The sequence below is a fragment of the Oncorhynchus mykiss genome, chromosome 20 (assembly GCF_013265735.2).
Source record: "Oncorhynchus mykiss isolate Arlee chromosome 20, USDA_OmykA_1.1, whole genome shotgun sequence".
NCBI lineage: Eukaryota > Metazoa > Chordata > Actinopteri > Salmoniformes > Salmonidae > Oncorhynchus > Oncorhynchus mykiss.
The window spans coordinates 13103573-13126840 of record NC_048584.1 but is presented as its reverse complement, the minus strand read 5'-3'; the positions used below and the strand labels follow the sequence as shown (position 1 = coordinate 13126840).

Sequence of the window (23268 nt, the reverse complement as noted above, 5' to 3'; positions counted from 1 at the left end):
CCCTGTCCATTGGTGTTAATGTGAAACACAAATGACAAAACCCAAATAGTGTATGCAGAGACAACAGAACTAGGTTGTTATAACTGACATTCGAACAGCATGATGACAGTCTCTACAAAGATCAAGTATCAAAGGAACTTGGCTTGTGTTACAGTATGTGATTGTGTCTGTTCTGGTGCTAATCTGTGTTTCCCTTTTGTCTTCTGCTTTTCTCAGATCCAGAAAGCAGGCATGGCTGTTGGACTCTGGAGGAGCGAGCCAAAGCGTCAGTGACTGCCTTGTCACACACCCCACTCTGAAGAAGGGATATGCATGCTCTCAACACCAGACAGATCTCTCAGGAAATTCCTAATTTTGCCAAGGGTCACCTGTTCTCCGGGCTGGTTTGTACACCTGAAAAAGCTTCTATTTTCACTTCTGTCCGGAGGAGTATGACTGGCTGTGTATGTTCCTGATAAAGACCATCCCTATCCTCCACCTTTTAAATAGCCTGTGATCTGAAGCCCCGTGCCAGGAAGGTGGGACATTGAGCGTCACTATGGCATCTGAGGACATAGCAGCTGCTGTGGGTCGTGGGACCATGCTGGAGTCTGCCGTGTCAGCCGAGACCAGAAATGACTTTATCACTTCAGACTACAGCATGTCTTGGAGTCCAAGCAAAGCACGCCCACGTTCTCACCAGCCAGAAGTTAGCAACCAGGGCAGCAGAGGCTGCTGCTGCTCACCCCTCCCTCTGTCTCTGAAGTTATCTTATGACACCGGGCAGGGGATGTTTTTGGATGCAGGATGCAAATGCTGGGATTACTCTAACCCTAAACATGCTAGTGCCTTAGACCAGCTCAGCGCCACGTCTCTGGGGGAGCGGAGGATGGGAGGGTTGGGTTTTAGGGCCTGGAAGGCTGGTTGCAGAAGGACCTGGCACCCCATCGTATCAGTTAGAGGGCACGGCGCGGAAACTCTGGCCATCAGCCTGCGGGTTTGCAGGGGGCTGCTCGGCTACTCCGGAGTCAGACTCTCGGAGGTAAGCACGTTTGTTCTTCAACCTCAGGCTACAGGTTTCATGTAAGAACCCTCTTATCAGAGCTCTGTGCAGCTGCAGCGGCTTTCTGTTATAAAAGTGTCGGTTTAGGTCCCACACACGAAAAATCTACTCCATCAGATTGTAACGCTATCTTGAAACATAATGCAAATATTTCTGTAGTGTGCAGTATTTTGCTCATTACTAGGCATCAGCAATTCAATCCCTCTCAACAAGAACAACAAATCATTGGTTCACAGAAAAAAATACGATGTTTTTAGTTTTTCTTCTCTGATTGAAATGTTCCACCTATTATACTCTGCAGGAAGAGTAAGCGGAACCACAGTCATACTGTCGTTTTGTCCGCAGTCCGCAGCAGTGGAACAATTATTTAGGGCCAGTTAGTTCAGATCCCAATATTACTGAGCCTGAGCTACCATTCTATTGAAGTTATAGCCATGGAAATCTGTAATATCCACAGAGCGGGAGAGGCCCGGTTCTGTGTTAAGGTTCATTTGTGTTGTGAGGACTTTTTGGAGGACTTTTTGCGACGCTGAGAGGACCTGTCACCGAGCGTTTAGATGACTAGGGCCGGAGAAAGTGCAGTTATCTGACTTCAACCTTCCTTGTCAAATAAACCACTGCCATGGACGTTTAACGGACACCACTGTGTGTACATACACTAAATACGACAACGGAGTGAACATCTGAGAGAGTCTGTGGTAACCAACCCGGCCACTGCAGTGGTTAGAAATGAAGGGTTGTTATGGGTCATTTGTAGTGCAATATGGGCTGCATTTATCTAAGGCTCGCATCTTTGCAAATAGGGAGGCCATTGAAAAGGGTAATCATCACAGCACCTGTCAACTCAATCTGCGCTATTCCTATGGTGTTACTATAGGAACAAAACAGAATGCTCACTGAATCTTGTGCTTTTCTCTGCCTAAACCCCCTGGAGTTTTTAACTATACAATAATTTAAGTGGAGTTTCATGCGAGAAATTCCAAGGTATCCTGTGTTTATTTCCACAGCAAATTAAGTGAGCCAAGACACACAGGATTATATGGTGAAGGGATCTTAGCGGGGCAACACTGGAGTAGTGAACTCAAGAGTGCGGAAAGGGGCAATTCACAATAACGGAATTACGCTGAGATGTACAGTACCAGTCAAAGTTAGGACACACTTACTCATTCCAGGGTTTTTCTTTATTTGTACTATTTCCTACATTATAGAATAATTGTGAAGACATCAAAACTATGAAATAACACGTATGGAATCATGTAGTAACCCTAAAAGTGTTAAATCAAAATATATTTTATATTCAAGATTATTCAAAGTAACCTTGATGACAGCTTGGCATTCTCTCCACCAGCTTCATGAGGTAGTCACCTGGAATGCATTTCAATTAACAGGTGTGCCTTAAGTTCATTTTGTTGAATTTCTTTCCTCAATGTGTTTGAGCCAATCAGTTGTGTTACAAGGTAGGGGTGGTATACATAAGATATCCCTATTTGGTAAAAGACCAAGTCCATATTATGGAAAGAACTAGAGGTTGACCGATTATGATTTTTCAACGCAGATTCCAATTTATTGAAGGACCAAAAAAGCCGATACCGATTAATCGGACATATACAGTTGAAGTCATAAGTTTACATACACTTAGGTTGGAGTCATTAAAACTTGTTTTTCAACCACCCCAAAAAGGTCTTGTTAACAAACTATAGTTTTGGCATGTCGGTTAGGACATCTACAAGTAATTTTTCCAACAATTGTTTACTGACAGATTATTTAACTTATAATTCACCGTATCACAATTCCAGTGGGTCAGAAGTTTACATACACTAAGTTGACTGAGCCTTTTAAATAGCATGGAAAATTCCAGAAAATGATGTCATGGCTTTAGAAGCTTCTGATATGCTAATTGACATCGTTTGAGTCAAATGGAGGTGTACCTGTGACTGTATTTCAAGGCATACCTTCAAACTCAGTGCCTCTTTGCTTGACATGATAGGAAATTCAAAAGAAATCTGCCAAGACCTCAGAAAAAAAATTGTAGACCTCCACAAGTCTAGTTTATCAATGGGAGCAATTTCCATATGCCTGAAGGTACCACGTTCATCCGTACAAACAATAGTACGCAAGTATGAACACCATGGGACCATGCAGCCGCCATACCTCTCAGGAAGGAGATGCGTTCTGTCTCCTAGAGATGAACGTGCTTTGGTGCGAAAAGTGCAAATCAATCCCAGAACAACAGCAAAGGACCTTGTGAAGATGCTGGAGGAAACGGGTACAAAAGTATCTATATCCACAGTAAAACGAGTCCTATATTGACATAACCTGAAAGGCCGCTCAGCAAGGAAGAAGCCACTGCTCCAAAACAGCCATAAAAAAAGCCAGACTACGGTTTGAAGTCATAAACAGCGCTGTGAGGCAAGCATTGCTAAGAGCTGCTGGAAAACTCAGTAAAATTTGAATGAATCTTACGAGCCTGCTGCCGCCTACCATCACTCAGTCAGACTGCTCTATCAAATCATAGACTTAATTATAATATAATAAACACAGAAATACGAGCCGTTGGTCATTAATATGGTCAAACCCGGTAACTATCATTTTGAAAACAAAACGTTTATTCTTTCTGTGACATACAAAACCATTCCGTATTTTTATTGAATGGGTGGCAACCCTAAGTCTAAATATTGCTGTTACATTGCACAACCTTCAATGTTATGTCATAATTATGTGAAATTCTGACTAATGAGTTCACAACGAACTTGTGAACTTACCTTGGTCCTTGCTGCACTCGCGTAACAGGTGGTCAGCCTGCCACGCAGTTTCCTCGTGGGTGGAATGCAATATAATCTGCCATAATTGGCATCCAAAAATGCCGATTTATGAAAACTTGAAATCGGCCCTAATTAATCGGCCATGCCGACCTCTAGCAAGAACAGCTCAAATAAACAAAGAGAAACGACAGTCCATTACTTTTAAGACATGAAGGTCAGTCAATCCGGAAAATGTAAACAACTTTGACAGTTTCTTCAAGTGCAGTCATAAAAACCATCAAGCGCTATGATGAAACTGGCACTCATGAGGACCGCCACGGAGGATAAGTTCATTAGAGAACTGCACCTCAGATTTCAGACCAAATAAATGCTTCACATAGTTCAAGTAACAGGCACATCTCAACATCAACTGTTCAGAGGAGACTGCGTGAATCAGGCCTTCATGGTTGAATTGCTGCAAAGAAACCACTACTAAAGAACACCAATAAGAAGAAGAGACTTGCTTGGGCCAAGAAACACGAGCAATGGACATTAGACCGGTGGAAATCTGTCCTTTTGGTCTGAGTTTAAAGATGTTCGGTACCAACCTCTGTCTTTGAGCGACGCGGAGTAAGTGAACGGCTGAGCTCTGCATGTGTCATTCCCACTGTGAAGCATGGAGGAGGTGTGATGGGGTGCTTTGCTGGTGACACTGGCAGTGATTTATTTAGACGCGTAACCAGCATGGCTACCATAGCATTCTGCAGCGATAAGCCATCCCATCTGGGTTGTGCTTAGTGGAACGATCATTTGTTTTCAAACAGGACAATGACCCAACCCACCTCCAGGCTCTGTCAGGGCTATTTGACCAAGGAGAGTGATGGCGTGTTACCTCTGACCTGGCCTCCACAATCACCCAACCTCAACCCGTTTGGGATGAGTTGGACTGCAGAGTGATGGAAAAGCAGCCAACAAGTGCGCAGCATAAGTGTGAACTCCTTCAAGACTGTAGGAAAATAATTCCAGGTGAAGTTGCTTGAGGAAATGCCAAGAGTGTGCAAAGCTGTCAAGGCAAAAGGTGGCTACTTTTGAAGAATCTCAAATGTAAAATATATTTTGAATTATCACACTTGGTTACTACATGATTCCACATGTGTTATTTCATAGTTTTGATGTCTTCACTATTATTCTACAATGGAGAAAATAGTAAAAATAAAGAAAAACCCTTGAATGAGTAGGTGTGGTTAAACTTCTGACTGGTATTGTATGCCAAACAAACCATGCAACTCAATGCACAATGACTAATTTGAACGATTTACACAAAAACAAAATTACTTGATAAAATGTGCAGATACAAAGTTAGCAGAATTAACTGAGGGATATTTTATTGTAATTCTGTTACCAAACTTTGTACCTGCACAGTTCTTCCTGTAAATGTGTTTTTGTACAATTTTCTGTGGAATTTGTTAAAAGTAGTGCTTGTGCATGGCGTTCTATTGTTTGTTGAACTGTCAAATCAATTGTTTTTGTTTGATTCACATTTTGTGAAGTGAAAAATCGAAGTCTCAGCGTATATCAGTTACCCTGAAATTGCCCACCGGAAAAGAGGGTGAGAGAGAGACCCAGCTTTTCTCTGTTTAGTTTTTGCTGGGCTAGTAGGTTAACAAAAGTTAGTTGAGTTGGGCAGCAAGCTAGATTGTAGTTGAAAGCTGGTAGCTCATCTTTGTAACTAGTTTGAATGTTAATTTGCATGCTGTGGTAATTGACAAGAGATCAACCTCTCATGCAAACTGTATTAGTTACTTGCAAGTTTCCATGATTTTATTCAAATGAGACCTTCTCAACAGCTTTATTTGTTTCTCTGTTGAGAAACTCTACATAATCAATTCAGTTTAACAGCCCTGTAGTGCAGTGTTTGTTTATAGAGACCAGACCACTGCTTTGACATTCACCACCATTAATATGATTTTAATAATTGAAAGATATATTTATATTTTTGTTCTTTTACCCCTTTTTCTCACCAATTTCGTGATATCCAATTGGTAGTTAGTCTTGTCCCATCTCTGCAACTTCCTTATGAAGAGGCCGAGAGCCATGCGTCCTACAAAACACGACCTTGCCAAGCCACATTTGCTTCTTGGCAATGTGTCGGAGGAAACACCGTCCAGCTGGCGACCGTGGTCAGCTTGCAGGCGCCCGGCCCGCCACAAGGAGTCGCTGGCGCGTGATGGGACAAGGGAATCCTGGCCAGCCAAACCCTCCCCTAACCCGGACGATGCTGGGCCAATTCTGCTCTGCCATGCGTCATAGGTCTCCTGGTCACGGCCGGCTGTGACGTAGCCTGGGATTGACCCCGGGGCTGTAGTGACGCCTCAAGCACTGCGATGCAGTTCCTTAGACCACTGCGCCGCTCGGGAGGCCGACCATGAATGTGTTTACCTGTAAAACAGTCCCAGCTCACGTACACCCAGGATCAAACATCTTCAGGGCGAAGACGGTGCTTTTTACGGTTTGCTTTTCAGGGCTGTACCAATTAGACCGGACCGACTCCTTTTAATTTCCCCCCAAAGCAGTTTTTCATGCCAACATTCAGCTCTAAGTTTGCACATGTATAGCCTCCTGGCAACAGATGTTTTACTATTGGCCAGAGGGAATGGCGAGAAGGGTAGGTTGCTTCACAGAAAGTAGCATGTAAGAAAATCGGCCCACCCACTGGGGAGCCAGTCCCAGCCAATCAGAATTAGTTTTTTCCCCACAATCAGAAATACTTTCGGCCCCTGGGCAGGTGTGGTTACACGTGGTCTGCCGTTGTGAGGCTGGTTGGACGTACTGCCATATTCTGTAAAACGGCGTTGGAGGCGGCTTATTGAGAAATTAGCATTAATTTCTCTGGCAACAGCTTTGGTGGACATTCCTGCAGTCAACATGCCAATTGCATGCTCCCTCAAAACTTGAGAAATCTGTGGCATTATGTTCTGTGACAACTGCACAGTGGCCTTTTATTGTCCCCAGAACAAGGTGCACCTGTGTAATGATCATGCTGTTAACTTCTTGGCGCACCCATCCCGTTAGCGGGATCATTTTCGTCAACATCTGCTGAATTGCAGAGCGCCAAATTCAAATTAAATTACTAAAAATATTTATTTTCATGAAACCACAAGTGCGATATAGCAAAACACAGCTTAGCTTGTTGTTAATCAACCTGGCATGTCAGATTTCAAAAAAGCTTTACAGCAAAAGCTATCCAAGCATTTATGTTAGAACATCTCTCTCAGCAGTCAAAACATTACAAACAGCTAGCAGCAAAGTAGATTGGTCAGAAAAGCAATAAAATGAATCACTTACCTTTGCTCTTCAGATGTTTGCACTCACGAGACTCCCAGTTACACAATAAATGTTCCTTTTGTTCCATAAAGATTTATTTTTATATCCAAAATACCTCCATTTGGTTGGCGCGTTTTGTACAGAAATCCACAGGCTCGAGCGGTCACGACGGGGCAGACAAATTCCAAATAATATCCGCAAAGTTCGTAGAAACATGTCAAATGTTTTTTAGAATCAATCCTCAGGTTGTTTTTACAATAAATCATCGATAATATTTCAATAAGAGAGAGAGAGAGAGAAAATGTCTGCTCCAAGCTGTTGCGCATGCAAAACTCTGCTGGCACCCAGCCATCCACTGACACGATGTGATCCTTCTCGCTCATTTTTCAGAAGAGAAGCCTGAAACTATGTCTAAAGACTGTTCACACCATGTAAAAGCCATAGGGAAAGGAATCTGGTTGATATCCCTTTAAATGGAGGGAAGGCATGCAATGGAACAGGGAGATTCGTTTCTCTTAGGCACTTCATTGTTGGAGTTTCCTCAGGTTTTCGCCTGCAATTTAAATTATGTTATACTCACAGACAATATTTTGACAGTTTTGGAAACTTTAGAGTTTTCTATCCTAATCTGACAATTATATGCACATTCTAGCTTCTGGGCCTGAGAAATAGGCAGTTTAATTTGGGTACATTTTTTTCATCCAAACATCAAAATACTGCCCCCTACACTCAACAGGTTAAATCAGCTTCTTGATATGTCACACCTGTCAGGTGGATGGATTATTTTGGCAATGGAGAAATGTTCACTAACCCGGATGTAAACGCAGGGGTGCACAAAATTTGAGAAGCTTTTTGTGTTTATGGAAAACTTTTGGGATTTTTAATTTCATAAAACATGGGAACAACACTTTATATGTTGCATTTAGATTTTTGTTCAGTATAGATGGCACACAGCTGATATAGTATGTGAATAAAAGGATAGGCTTTGCAGTTTTACCTTGTATTAAGTGGGATATCCGACAGGATCTGACTAATATAGCGACGACGTTATTGAAATCTGAACTTTGAAATGACGCATTAACTACACACACAACTATACACACAATTCTCTTTATTTGGGGTCTTTTTTCAGTCTTGGCTCGGCCCAGCGCCCCTTAACTACAGGAACTCAGTCTGCTGTTTGATTCACAAAAACAACAGTCCTGACTAACCTTCATGGCCGTATCACTTCCTGTCTGTTGGGTGTCAGGAGAGCAGAATGACAGGATTCCGCTGATAAGGACACTCACTAGCACACCACTGTCACTTGCGAGAGAGAGAGAGACTCTATGGCCTTACTCATAAGAAAAGTATGAAGAAACAGGGATAGGAGTCAGTAGTATCGGTGCAGATCAGTTGTAGCTGGAAGTTGCTAGCTAGTAGCTTCCTGCTTCCATGAACCTAATCCTTGAATACAAAATCTTAGGGGCTCTGCTGTTTGACAAACTCTGATTAGGTGAAGTGTAATGGATACCAGGAAATTAGAAAGATATGCGCGCGGGCACACACACAAAGTCCAATAGGACTCCTCTGTAATTAGCTTTCAGGGTCTGGGACCATCACTAGGCCACTGAATAGCTGATTTGTAGAGGCAGGTGGTAGAGCCATTCTCTACCTGCTCCATAGCATTATGTTGTGCTATTCCAGTGGAATGTGACGAGGCGGCGTGTTTTTTTCCCCCAGTTGGGTGATGCAGAGATTAGGGGAGTGTAACACTTCAGTTTGTCCAGATGCCCTCCTACACAAAAAAAGGGTGAGTAGTAAACACATCACTATTTGAGGAATCTCCTATAGGACGGCCTGGGGCTTTGTTTTGAGGAAGGGGCTTTGTTTTGAGGAAGGACCTTCAGCTAGCCTATCCGTAAGACAAATATCCACTGCATATTTATTTCCTTATCTATTGATTGAGTCAATGATTCCCTGCACTGTAACTGTTTTTAAAAGGATTTTGATGGAACTGTGATCATGCAATCCTCATTCTGCCATTCACTATGTTTAGGAATTATCCTAAATATGCAAGATAAATTATCATAGAGGCCCCATGATGTATTGTATTGTGAGTACAGTACTGATGTGGGACCCCCCCCATCTCGTCTACCGCGAGGTCCAGAAAGAACATCCCTATTGTCATGTCCTGTGGAGAGCTTGTGTGTGTGTGTGTGTGTGTGTGTGCTCCACTTTGAGAGTTAACAAACCTTGTTAGAGGCTGGAGGAATATGGTTTATTAAACTACTCCCTAAGGGTGTGTATCCTCCACCCTTGGTCAGTGTTTTCTTTAGGCATTACATACCTCATGAACTGGAGCCTCGCAGTTCCTCGTCACTCACATGTTACCAAAATGACTACATTATTTACCATTCATTTCTACTGGGCAGAACATCATCTGAAACACAGCCAAAACAAATGTATCCAACAAGTTTGTAGAGTCACAATCTTGATAAAGTCATTGTGAGCTAGGAAAATTGGACCAAATACTAAATGTAACTTTGTAAGTGAATTTGTCTAAATACTTATGACCCCTTCAAATGAGGGAACTATATACATAAAGTGCTTTAATTTCCAAACGGCAAAACAGATACAGCTGTCTTCAGAACATATTCACACCCCTTAACATTTTCCACATTTTGTTGTGTTAAAATTGATCAAATTGAGATTTTGGCCCTGGCCTACACACAATACCCCATAATGTCAAAGCGGAATTATGTTTTTAGAAATGTTTCTGAATTAGTAAAACATTTAAAACTGATGTCTTGAGTCAGTAAGTACTCAACCCCTTTTGTTCTGTCAAGCCTAAATAAGTTGAGTAAAAATATGCTTAACAAGTTGCAATGTGTTTTAATTTGATTTTTGAATGACGACCTCTTTACCCCACACATAGTTACTTGTAAGGTCCCTCAGTCCAGCAGTGAATTTCAAACACCAGGCAGGGCACCTATTGCTATATGGGTAAAAAAGCAGACATTGGATTTCCCTTTGAGCATGGTGAAGTTATTAATTACACTTTGGATGGTGTATCAATACACCCAGTCACTACAAAGATACAGGCTTATTTCCTAACTCTGTTACCAGAGAGGAAGGAAACCGCTCAGTGATTTCACCATGAGGCCAATAAAACAGTTACGGAGTTGAATGGTTGTGATGGGTAAAATAACTGAGGATGGGATCAACAACCGTTGACTCCACAATACTAACCTAATTTACAGAGTGAAAAGGAAACCTGTACAAAATAAAAAATATTCCAAAACATGCATCCTGTTTACTACAGAGCACTGTAGTACTGCAAAAAATATGACAAAGCTCATTAACTTTGGCAGCGATTTAAAGGTGATTCTAACATGTATAAACTCCAAGGGGTTGAATACTTATCTAATCAGGACATGAGTTATTTTTCATGAATTGTTAACAAATATAATTATTGTTCCACTTTGACAGAACACTTTGTGTAGATCGGTGTCAAACAAGGACAACTCAATTTTAAACCCACTTTGTAACACAACAAAATGTGGAGAAAGTCCAAGGGTGTGAATATTCTCTGAAAGCACTGTAACAATCTCCCTCTAGTACAATATGTTGGCTTTTTACTAGAGCGATTTTACAAGTCATTTGATTTCGTAAATAGAATTTAGTACCTCATTGAATGGATGGTTTACAAGAGCACAGGCTGTGGAAACTGAGTTCTCGTAAGCCAGCAGCATGGCTGCTATTGGGTGCCATCTAGTGACCACATGCAGTATTTTTGGACGACTTCTCAAGTTTTGCTGGCATTTGAAAGCTTAGATTGTGAAAGAACTGGCCCCAAGGCAAATTTCTTGGTCAGATTTCATGTCCTTCCTTTTACTTGGACAAATGTGGTTTTGTGTGTATGAACGGTGAACACCGTTAGGGTGAGGCTGTATACTGGAAGTATTGCCTCAGCCTGATACTCCTTATGCTTTATCAGTTCATTTTATCAGCAGATTTTAGGCTCCTTTATTCAGCATTGTGATCTATCCTGTTAGTGTACTTTCACCACATGGTGGCAGTACTTATGTAATCTGAACCAGAACCTCGGCTCCTCAATCGCTCCATGGAAACAAAAGGAATTATCTCCCCTCCTAAAATGATTACGCGAATAATCTATATCACCACCATGTCAAGGGAATAGTGTTCAACGTATCGAAGGGCGTTGTACCTAATTTAATTACAGTAGTGTATTTCATTTGACAAAGTATTGATCAAAGGCATTGATGTGGAAGGAAGTCCTTTGTTCATGGGATCACTTAGGTGCTTACAAAGCATGGAATGGGTGAGTTTTCCCACTTTAATTAAGTGGATGGACTAAGGGTCTGTGTTTAGGTAAATGTCTTCACCTCCTGCCACACAGCTACTGATGGAGGTTGCAAGACAAAAACACAAGTGAAAAACATGAAAATATGTTCATTTGGGGTCAGGGTTAGTATAGGCTTTTGAATTCTGAATATATCATTTGAACAGAAAAGCTGAAACGTAATGGCTCATGGTGGATATTGTGTGACGTTCTGTGTTGCAGTGTGAACAGTGTCAAAGCGTTTCAACAAAGAAAGCTGACATTTATTAAGGGCTTTTTCTAAAGGTTTCTCATGCCAAATGTGGGCATAGCTGGTTAATGACCAGGATCAAGTGGTCCGACGTTCCAGGGTGGCATGTTCCATCAGCTTCCCACAGTCTCAGGGGACATTAGTGGGCAGCCATATTGCATGGGTGGAGAGATGATTGGCCCACACACTTATTATCAGAGACTTGCTTTAATTAGACATACCAAGTAGGTTACTAAATAAACATAGTGTTAACTTTGTGCCTTGAAGCCGCCCCCCCTCACCAGATAGCATATGAATGCACCGTGGTGAAAATGTTTAGAATTACAGGAAATGAGCTGTAAAACGTCAATGTTTTAAATTTTTTTTTTACATGTGTATAATAGCCTGAGATTTAGCTATACAACTGCAAATCTTTCTCTGCTCCATGGCAATGCGTGTAGAATTGCAGGAAATTTGCTTTACAACGGCAGCATTTTGTCTTTGCTCCATTTGCAAAATTTGTCAAATTGTAGGGTGTTAACTGTCACGGAAAATGTGCAGTACGCCCACTGCAAGTGCTTATCCCTGTGATTTTCAGGAAGGTGTGTCTCCAACATCAGTGTTATCTAACAGCTTGTTCTGTTAAAGGGAAAATGAGTGTCATTTTTAAGCTTGTTCAGATTTAAGCTTGTTCAGATCCTATGGATACCTCTTTTATGTCTCTGCGTGCAGTAAGGGAAAAGGGGAGATACCTAGTCAGTTGTACAACTGAATGCCTTCAACTGAAATGTGTCTTCTGCATTTAACCCAACCCCTCTGAATCAGAGAGGTGCGGGGGGCTTCCTTAATCGACATCCACGTCTTCGTCTGTATCACAACTAAAGTAGCCAAAAGAAATCTTAAAATAAGGCACATTAGTCCGCTTTACAGTGGGTGTTGAGTCTAACTGGCATACATTCGCAGCAAGTTTGGGGAAGAGAATTTTCACTATTAAAAATGCACCTTTTTATAATAAAAGCATTATATGCATTAATTGATTTTTGTGGTCACTTTTGAGTATGTGTTCCATTAGAAAACACATCTTGCTTATAGCCTACTATCGTGTGCTCATTGCTGCGCTTATAATGTGAAGAAATAAACTTAGGCTATCAACATTTTAAGCTAAAGGTTCTGTTGTGTCAGCCTCGTAGTATATTTTTATGCTAGTGGTTGTAATAATTTGGAATCTATCGCATCACACAACTGTCCCAGACTGTTTGGAATATTTATTTCTCGCACATAAAAGAATAGGTGATTTTATTTATTTATTTTTCCTATGGGGGATAGTAGATTGACATAGGCTCGTGCTTTTGCTGTTCGTTTAGGCCGACTCGTTTTGTTGGCTGACGAATGGTAAATGTGGACAGTTCTTCCAATATGCTCCTCGGAATTGGTTAAGGATGCGCATAGTTGTCCCCGATGTGTCGGTCTTCACTTGTAGCCTGTGAGAAAGACCCGATCGATCACATGACAGAACCATGTGAGTGGTGCTTTGGCACACAGCGGGGAGAAGGGAATTATAATGGCCACTGGCCACAAAATGCATGATTTTATTTGGGGGATTATGGCCACACAACGGGGATGCAGCCGGGAAATTGTAAGTGAGAGACTGAAATGTGTACAGCCTGCGCAAAAAAAACAAAGCAGAGCTCATGCCTTTTAATGTTAACTAGCTAACTTCCATTCATGGGCAACGTTAAGCTAGCAAGCAAGCATTTTAGTCAAGTAGTCTAGGACAACAAAAAAGCAATTGTGTACTGTATGATAGAGTGATACTGTTTCATCAACATGAGAGGATGGCATTGGTGTTTCTCTACAAGTAGGGTGAGCCAACATGTTTTTCTACTTGCATGAACACGCGCACACGCAATATGCTTTGTGGACTTCTCTGGACAGTGGTTGCTATCTGGTTTTGTGATACATCAAAGGTGTGGTTGAATTTATTATGCCACTGTCTTGGCCTATATATCACGGTCGCAAGGCATGTAAATTAACTGCATTGCTTGCTCTATAACCTGTTATCACAACCCAGGTTGTAATATGGCTTAAAACAAAATTGGGGTTGGGGAGTGATTTTTACCCACGCACCGCTACTGACTGTCAGCAACGGATGTGTCTGAAATAGGTGAATTCACTCATTTGAAGGGGTGTCCACATACTTTTGGGTGTATGTAGTGTATATGGCAGATATATTCGTGACATTTAAAGGGTAATAACGGTTACATTGCTCATTAGAAGATAGGTGACTAGGCCTCCCGAGTGGTGCAGTGATATAAGACACTGTATCGTAGTGCTTGAGGTGCCACTACTGACCCGGGTTCGTTCCCAGACTGTGTCACAACCAGCCGTGACCGGGAGTCCCGTAGGGCTTCGCACAATTGGTCCAGCATTGTCTGGGTTAGGGGAGGGTTTTGCCGTGGGGGCTGTAGTTGGCTCATTACACTCTAGCGACTCCTTGTGGCGTGCCGGGCATCTGCAGGCTGACTGGTCGTCAGTTGAACAGTGTTTCCTTCAACACATTGGTGCAGCTTGCTTCCGGGTTTCGGAGGACGCATGACTCGACCTTCACTTCTCCCGAGCCCATTGGGGAGTTGCAGCAAGGAGACAAGATTGTCATTGGGGAGAAAAAGGGGGTAAAAAAAAATGTAAATGTATTAAAAAAAAAGATTGCAGGTTCTAGTCTGCTAAGTACTAAACCGTACTGTATTGAAAGGTTACTTTCTCTTGTACACTATAAGACTTGCGAAATCACAAGTAGCCTACTGGATATCTGGAATACTGTAAGTATGCAAATTGTAGCAGAGGGCCAGCTAGATAAGACATGAGAACGAGTTGATGAGCTGGTGTAGTTCTGTGGTGCTGGGAGCCCCAGTGAGACACCCTCTCTCTGCCTGGTAATAATGGGTTTCAGGATGGCTCTGGAGTCTGGAGGGAACCAAACTCTGCTTTTTCTCTCAACTCCTACAGTTCTCTAGGCTGTGGGGTTCAACACGCTCTGTTACTCAATGTGACGCTACACCAGAACATAGTTAGGGTTTCTCATGCAATTTGTTTGGGGTTTAGAATAATAGCTTGTTGTTTTAAAGGCCCAGTGCAGTCAAAAACTTGTCTTGCCCAGTGCAGTCCACACTGTTGAAATAATTGTTTCTGTGATGATAAAGCCCTTTTAGTGTAACAGCTGTTTGAAAAGACCACCTGAAATGTCTGCCTGTTTAGGTGGGATGGAGTTTTGGCCAGCCTGGTTAATTAGTTATTAGACCAATAAGAAAGTGTTCCAAACTTCTCTGCCAATACCGACTAGTTTCCACTCAGACCACTCCGACAGTCCTAGCAAATAGTTGGAGGAGGATTTGCTCTTTGCTAAGAAGCATTTTTTGATTCTGTTACATTTTAATTGAAAACAATAACTTAATTGTTAGACCGAAATGATTTGATATTGAGAAACGGCTGCATTAGACCTGTAAGTCGCCTCGCTCAAGCTCACGCACTCTCACAACATGCGCACACACACGCCAATTAAGCCTGAACTTGTTCAAACGTGTACAGTTTTTGGTAGGAGCAGTGGTGTAAAGTACTTAACCCCAAAAAATACTTAAATATTTTTTTACTTATCTTTATTTATATTTTTGACTACTTTTACTCCACTACATTCCTAAAGACAATATACCTTTTTTTTTCTTTTACATTTTCCCTGACACTCAGTAGTCGTTACATTTTGAATGCTTAGCACAGTGTGCACTTTTGGGGCTATTCTATTGGTTCCATTGCAAGAGGCAAGATCAATCAAGTACAGCTAATGTATCTTTTATGATTTTAAATCATTTTTGAACCCAGGTCTGGTTAAAAAGGACAAGAGACTAGCCAGACATGATTTATTACATATAAAGTGTCACACTGTAGCCCCTGACCATCAGAGTTGTCCTTGTATTCTTGAACAGTTCAGACAACTGTATATTTATAAGCTGTGATATGTAGTTTTCTGTGGCAATGAAATAGAGAGGCAGAAATGAGAAGCAGCTAATTGACTTGCTAAGTATTAAAGAGTAGTGGTCCCCAATTGCATTCAGCCGCGGGCCAATAGTGTTTGACAAAAACAGAATCATTTCCAACCTTAATTACATTAGGATACGATCACATATGCCTCCATTTATGTATGGGAATACTTTGGAACATTTTCTACATTCAAATCACTTTCAGCTGATTTTCTTAGTGATTTTTAGACTTACGTCCAACAATTTTACTCATACAAATTTGGGGGCCAAATAAAATCACTGGGCCTCCTATTGGGGAACCCTGTTATAGAGGGTCTTCTTATCCTGGATGATGTGGCTTTAACGAGGCAAGGATGGTGTTATTGGAGTAATGATATTGAAACATGATCTACCTGATGATTTCAGGATTTCTGTTATGAATATTTAGTCAGCCCTTGGAAGATACATTTACCATAACTGGATGAGTCATTTCTTAATACATTCAAAACCAACATGCAGTTCACAAAATCAAACGGTCTGGCTGTCTCTTCTGAGGAGATTTGAAAGTATTCAGTGCTGCTCTGACTTCAAAGGTCTGTGAACTGACCTAACAGAGCACAGTGTTCCATTCCCTTATATCATGCTGTCTCCAGAGTTGACAACCTCTTAAACTACAGTCTGGCAATGGTGCAGCTCCTGCTCAGGCCCTCCATTCAAACCATTTGATCCAGTCCATCCCTTTTCATATTGTCACCATCTGAGAGTGCTGTAGATCTTGTGAAGTAGCAGGGTCATTCTGCTCAGAGGAAGGGCTAGTAAATGGTTTTCCTGAAACCGCCTGGCAGAATAGTGCTCCGGGGTTACTAATGGCAGCTGGATTCACAGAACCGTTTTCAGAGTAAGATGAAGTGCTCTTGGAAGAGACTGAAATGAATTGGGAAGAGGTGGCCGGCCTCTAAGGTCAAGCTGTTGCTTTAGACTTTTTCCTTCGATGCAAAATTGCTTTTGGACAACATTATAAAAACATCCTCTGATCTTTTCACGTTTTACATAAGATTGCCAGGATTAAATGTGTTAAAGTTAGTCACTTTAACACCTTTGTTTATACCAAAGTCTCGATAAATACATTTCTTCTCTTCTGTCCACAGATCCACCATGTGCTGAGTGTTGACAACCTGGTCCACCCATGCAGGAAGCTCCTAGCCTTTGCCAGATGTGTGTGTCTTAGGGTGGAATGGCCTCCCTACCTCTGCCCGGCTCAGCCTAGGTACGGGTACCGGGCCAGCTCCCAGAAGACCTCTGTGTATGCCTGTCTGACCGGGGCCCTGCTGGAGGCCACCGCCGCCATCGGGGCCCGCAGTGCTCTGCCCAGAGTCACTGTGTGCTCCACTGGCCACGCCATGCTCAAAGGTAAGAGGGGGGCGGTTATAAAGGGCGCAGTGCTCTAAGGCACGGCATCTCCGTGCTAGAGGCGTCACTACAGACCCTGGTTCGATTCCAGGCTGTATCACAACCGTACGTGATTGGGAGTCCCACAGGGCAGCACACAGTTGACACCGCATCGTTAGGGTTTGTCTGGGGTAGGCCGTCATTGTAAATAAGAATTGGTTCTTAACCGACTTGCCTAGTTAATTGAAGGTTAAATTAAATTATTTGTCACGTGCGCAGAATACAGCAGGTAGACCTTACCGTGAAATGCTTACTTACAAGCCCCTAACCAACAATGCAGTTCCAGAAATATAGTTAAGAAAATATTTACTAAATAAACTAAAGTACAGAGTCCATGTGCGGTGGTACATCATAGTTTGTTGAGGTGGACACCAAGGAACTTTGAAACTCTCGACCCGCTCCACTACATCCCCGTCGTTTTTATGGGGGCCTGTTCAGCCCTCCTTTTCCTGTAGTCCACGATCATTTCCTTTTGTCCTGCTCACATTGAGGGAGAGGTTGTTGTCCTGGTACCACACTGCCAGCTCTCTGACCACCTCCCTATAGGCTGTCTCATCATTGTCGGTGACCACTGTTGTCATCAGCAAACTTTAATGATGCTGTTGGAGTCGTGCTTGGCCATTCAGTCGTGGGTGAACGGGGAGTACAGGAGGGGACTAAGCACACACCCCTGAGGGGCACTGGTGTTGAGGATGTAAGCGAATAAAAGTTACTCCAAAATGACACACTAAATTATTTAGCTTTCATTTCTTTTGGGTAATAAATCATTTGAAACAACTAAAATTAACTGCAAATGCATTCAACAAGTGTGGAGAGTCACAAGCTTGATGTAGTCGAATACTACATTTGACTACTTTATTTATACAAATCTTTAGTGGTGTCAATTGTGACCACCTCCCTTTTTTAGAAAAATAAATCAACTTGTTAAACAAAATACATTTTTCTGGGCAATTGTATTAGTATAATATAATTTCCATATTTTTTGGGGAGCATACAATATAGCTCGCTATTTGAATGTTGCTCATTTTTATCTAGGGTGTCAATTTCGTACCCCACTGTATATCTGAAACATTTTACAACCACCAGTAAATCAATGGAACACTTCTTTTCTCAGTGATTTCCCTCCACTTTTGAAATGAGTCATACTGAGCTTTTAGCTGACGTGTTTAGATACTTGACTCCCTTCAGCCTTCGTATGCAAACGGCTCACACAGAGAGGAGCATGGGTGAGAGGAGAGGGAGGAGTGTAGGGGCTATGTGTTTCTCTGTGAGTTGGGGGGGATAGCTGGTGGTAGGGATAGTGGGGTTGTGGGCTGGCTGCAGGTGTTGCTGGTGCATGGCTGAGATTGTGTGTGTGTGTGTAACCTCGGGGAGAAACGAGAGCTGGAGAGGAGCTTCCGCCCCTGGGCTGCTTAAATGTGGACAAGTGCACGTCGCCGGTGCTGTGTGAACAACCACTTAGCTAACAGTAACGACAGGGCTGCTCCCGCCGGCCGCTGCTCAGCCATGAAGCACTCCCGCAGGATGGAACTACATTGTGAAGACAGACGGGATTGCTTTAATGCTTTCATCTTACGGAATTGACTATACTGCGAGTGGGTGGACTATACTGTACGGTCAGTGTGTGGAGGCTCTCTTCACTTAAGTTACCCATCTGCCTGCCCCTGCACCTTAGCAGCCTGCTCAAGTTTCTGTGAGATATCTTCAGTTTCTATAGCCTGCCCCTGTGTTTTGTCACTTGCCTGTGTGACTAGTCTCCACAGGCTGATTTCTGTCTCCAGTGCTGTCACTGACTGTTGCTACTCCTGTCGGTCTGTCCGTAGCTAGTTTATCAGGACGGTTTTAAACACAGTTTATTGCAATTCTACGTATTTTTCAATGGGACCGAAAGTCATTTTTCCAGTTTTAAAGCTACAGTGCCTTCAGAAAGTATTCATACCCCTTATTCCACTTTCTGTTATGTTACAGCCTGAATTCAAAAAATATTTTTTTTCGCACTCATATACACAATAACCCATAATGACAAAGTGAAAACATGTTTTTTGAAATATCTCATTTACGTAAGTATTCACACCCCTGAGTCAATACATGTTAGAATTATCTTTGGCAGCGGTTATAGCTGTCAGTCTTTCTGAGTAAGTCTCTTAAGGGCATTGCCCACCTGGGGCTTAATGTATCAATATTGTGTAGAAACTATTCTAAAATACTACTTATGAACTGAATTTACAATGTTCGTATGCATAGAAAACATGTGATTTTATGTATAAGCACACTGGTAGAAGAGAACCATTGCTAAATACCAATTATTCTCAGTGCTCATGCGCGACCTTGGCTATTTGCATTTTGAAACGCCCCTAATTAACCATATATGGTCAATCATCCCTTTAAAGCCTGTGGGGAATATACAGCCCTGTACCATGAAATACAACGATGCAACCCAAAAAGACTCTACGATTAGTTTTCTTTTCGGAGACTGAAAAAGAGGCGCTGGTGTCAGATTGAGTACAACCGAAGGGTTTGGCTTCTCAGTTGTGGCTTGACCAGTAAAACTAAAAACATAGCTACAAAGAAAAGACCATTAAGACGATTAGTTGCTTTAGAAATGGCAAATATACTTCAAATGAGTAGGCAACACACACCAAAAAGCCATCCATCCTCAACAGCTCCCTCCTGTAGGCATATAGGCCAACATTGCTGTTCTGCTGAATGAACGAGTTGTGCGTACCACCTTGCCACCACATTCAGCAGTGTCTTTTGCGTGTCACATAACCGATCACCTGCACATTAAGAGTGGAAGCCTTTTCTGTTCACATAGTTTATTCATCGCCAGTTTTGCGATGGTGCTTTTATAGCTGTGGGTGCCGTCTATTGCTCTGTTCATATTTCGGAACGCATTGATGGCAAAGAACCCCCTCTTGACTTCAACCTGTTGTGTGATAATGTATGTTAGTTTTGTTGCTTGCATCCAAAGAATTGGCTCATCGAGGGCTGTGAAGATGCCAATCGACAAGCTCCCGCTGAAAAGTGCTGTTGCCAAAAACCTGAGGGTGGATAGCACTGGAATGGCACGTGTATGCTTTTTTTTAAAAAGTAGGTCTTAAATCCTTGCAAAGATCCTGTAAGATTGGTTTTGGAAAACAATATCTGTACTTTCTGCAAAAAAGTCCCACCAGTCTCTAAAATACGCTCTCTGCCAACTGCAGAAAATCTGTAACTAGGCCACTCAGGAACGTTCTTGGTAAGCAACTCCAATGCATATTTGGCCTTGTGTTTTAGGTTATTACCCTGCTGAAAGGGGAATTTGTCTCCCAGTGTCTGTTGGAAGCCGAATGATCCAGGTTTTCCTTTAGTATTTTGTCTGTGTTTAGCTCTATTCCGTTTCTTTTTATCCAAAAACACCCTCCATAGTCCTTGTAGATGACAAGCATACCCATAACATGATCCAGCCACCCCCATACTTGAAAATATGAAGGGATACTCAGTGACGTGTTGGATTTGCACCAAACATAACGTTTTGCATTCAGGACATAGTTCATTTCTTTGCCTCGTTTTTGGCTGTTTAACTTTATATCCTTGTACAAAACATGCATTCTGTTTGTAGACTTCATATTCACTTTGTCATTTAGGTTAGTATTGTGGAGATACATCCTCAGTTTCCTCCTCTATCACAGCCATTAAACTCTGTAACTGTTTAAAATCACCATTGGCCTCATGGTGAAATCCCTGAGTGGTTTCCTTCCTCTCCAGCAACTGAGTTAGGAAGGATGCCTGTGTCTTTGTGACTGGGTGTATTGATACACCATCCAAAGTGTAATTGATTACTTCACCATGCTCAAAGGGATATTCAGTATCTGCTTTTTATTTTATTTATTTTTTACCAATCTTCTAATAGGTGACCTTTCTTTACAAGGCATTTGAAAACCTCCCTTGTCTTTGTGGTTGAATCTGTTTGAAATTCACTGCTCGACTGAAGGAACCTTACGGATAATTGGATGTGTGGGGTACAGCGATGAGGTAGTCATTCAAGAAAATCCATGTTAAACACTTATTGCACACAGTGAATCCATGCAACTTATTATTTGACTTGTTAAGCATGTTTTTACTCCTTTAGGCTTACCATCAGAAAGGGGTTGAATGCTTATTGGTTCAAGACATTTCATCTTTTCCTGTTTTTATTAATTTGTAAACATTTAGAAAAAGGCCACTTTGACATTATGGGGTATTGTGTGTAGGCCAATGGAAGAAAAACGAAATATCTAATCCATTTTAAACTCGGTCTGTAACAATAACAAAATGTGGAAAAAATTCAAGAGGTGTGAATACTTTCTGAAGGCACTGTAATTACCTGCGATTCTACACATTTTGCCATGACTTATGCCATGTTAATGATATCTGAGGGAGAGTGACTAAGAAAATCAAGGGGGACGCCTGGAGGTTAGGGCATCTGGGCACATGCCATGCATGCTTGGTCAGTGTTCGGCCATGGTTACTACAAGTTTAGATAGCTGGCTAGACTGGTAAATTAGCCTAAAGATTTTTTGCTGACATGGTTAATTCAGTGACTGACATAACAAGAGAAACTGCTGATGCACAACTACATTTCGAAATTGCACCTGTATCCTAATAATCTAACTCAACAGTGGGTGGGGGTCGCTATAATTTCTTAATCCGGCCCTGATTGTCATCACAGCAGCGGTGAGTAACGTCAGACTTCATGTTCAAGGTTCTGTGCTCTGCTCGGGTCAATATACTGTAAATATCCAGGTGATTCATCATACCGTGTGGTTCATGCTACAGTAATTGAAAGCTTCTTAGTTGGTGGCACCAACACACGATTTGGTAGCACCCACAAAAAATTGCGGTGCACACACAATAGAAAAAATAGTCATCTTTATAAAGTCATTCAGTGCTTTTATTGAGGGTCAATAGACTTCTGATATGGCTTTCGATAAATGCGTTGTTTAATCTAACCTGTTCATGCAGGAATGCATGGTTCAAGATATTTTGATGTGTAATACAATTCATGTCAATCAATGGATTATATGTTGACAAATAAGCATTTATTGTTATTTTATTGTTAAAATAGGGCTCCAGAATTCAGATTTTTCCTATGTTCAATAGATATAAATTTGCCTACATCTTTATGTGCACTAATATCATAGGCTAAGTTATTTGGGGCTAATTCACCATCTGAGTAAGTGGAAACTTAAAACACATTAGCTAGATCGCTAATTCTAAACTTAATATCCACTGATATTGAGCTCAGGTGCATCCTGTTTCCATTGATCATCCTTTGTTTCTACAACTTAATTGGAGTCCACCTGTGGTAAATTCAATTGATTGGACATGATTTGGAAAGGCACACACCTGTCTATATAAGGTCCCACAGTTGACAGTGTATGTCATAGCAAAACCAAGCCATGAGGTCGAAGGAATTACCAGTAGAGCCCCTGAGACCGGATTGGGCCGAGGCACAGATCTGGAGAAGGGTACCAAAAATGTCTGCAGCATTGACCATCCCCAAAGACACATAGTATTCTTATATGGAGAAGTTTGGAACCACAACGACACTTCCTAGAGCTGGCCGCCCGGCCAAACTGAGCAATCGGGAGAAGGGCCTTGGTCAGGGAGGTGATCAAGAACTAATGGTCAGTCTGACAGAGCTCCAGAGTTCCTCTGTGGAGATGGTTGTCCTTCTGGAAAATTCTCCCATCTCTGCAGTACTCCACCAATCAGGCCTTTTATGGTGGAGTGGCCAGATGGAAGCCACTCTTCAGTAAAAGGCACATGACAGCCAGCTTGGAGTTTGCCAAAAGGCACCTAAGGACTCTCAGACCATGAGAAACAGGTTTCTTTGGTCTTATGAAACCAAGATTGAACTCTTTGGCTGAATACAAAGCATCATGTCTGGAGGAAACCTGCCTCCATCCCTACGGTGAAGCATGGTGGTAGCAGCATCATGCTGTGGGGATTTTTTTCAGAGACCGGGACTGGGAGACTAGTCAGGATCGAGGGAAAGATGAATGGAGCGAAGTACAGAGAGCTCCTTGGCGAAAACCTGCTCCAGAGTGCTCAAGACCTCATACGGGGTCAAAGGTGTACCTTCCAACAGAACAATGACCCTAGGC

At 42.1% G+C, this 23268-nt stretch overlaps 1 protein-coding gene across 5 annotated transcripts in view; it reads left to right on the top strand.

Annotated features, from left to right (window-relative positions):
- plce1 (phospholipase C, epsilon 1) overlaps nucleotides 1-23268 on the top strand; it is an 80757-nt gene that overhangs the window by 10549 nt on the left and 46940 nt on the right. For 3 of the 5 annotated variants that reach the window (XM_036955846.1, XM_021575790.2, XM_036955847.1), the window contains exons 1-2: nucleotides 217-1021; nucleotides 16840-17101. In XM_036955846.1, the coding sequence (XP_036811741.1) occupies nucleotides 539-1021; nucleotides 16840-17101 (745 nt within the window). In that variant the 5' untranslated portion in view covers nucleotides 217-538. Of the gene's footprint in view, nucleotides 1-216; nucleotides 1022-16839; nucleotides 17102-23268 lie in introns of those variants that run through there. The other 2 variants (XM_036955848.1, XM_036955849.1) reach the window with 1 other exon arrangement.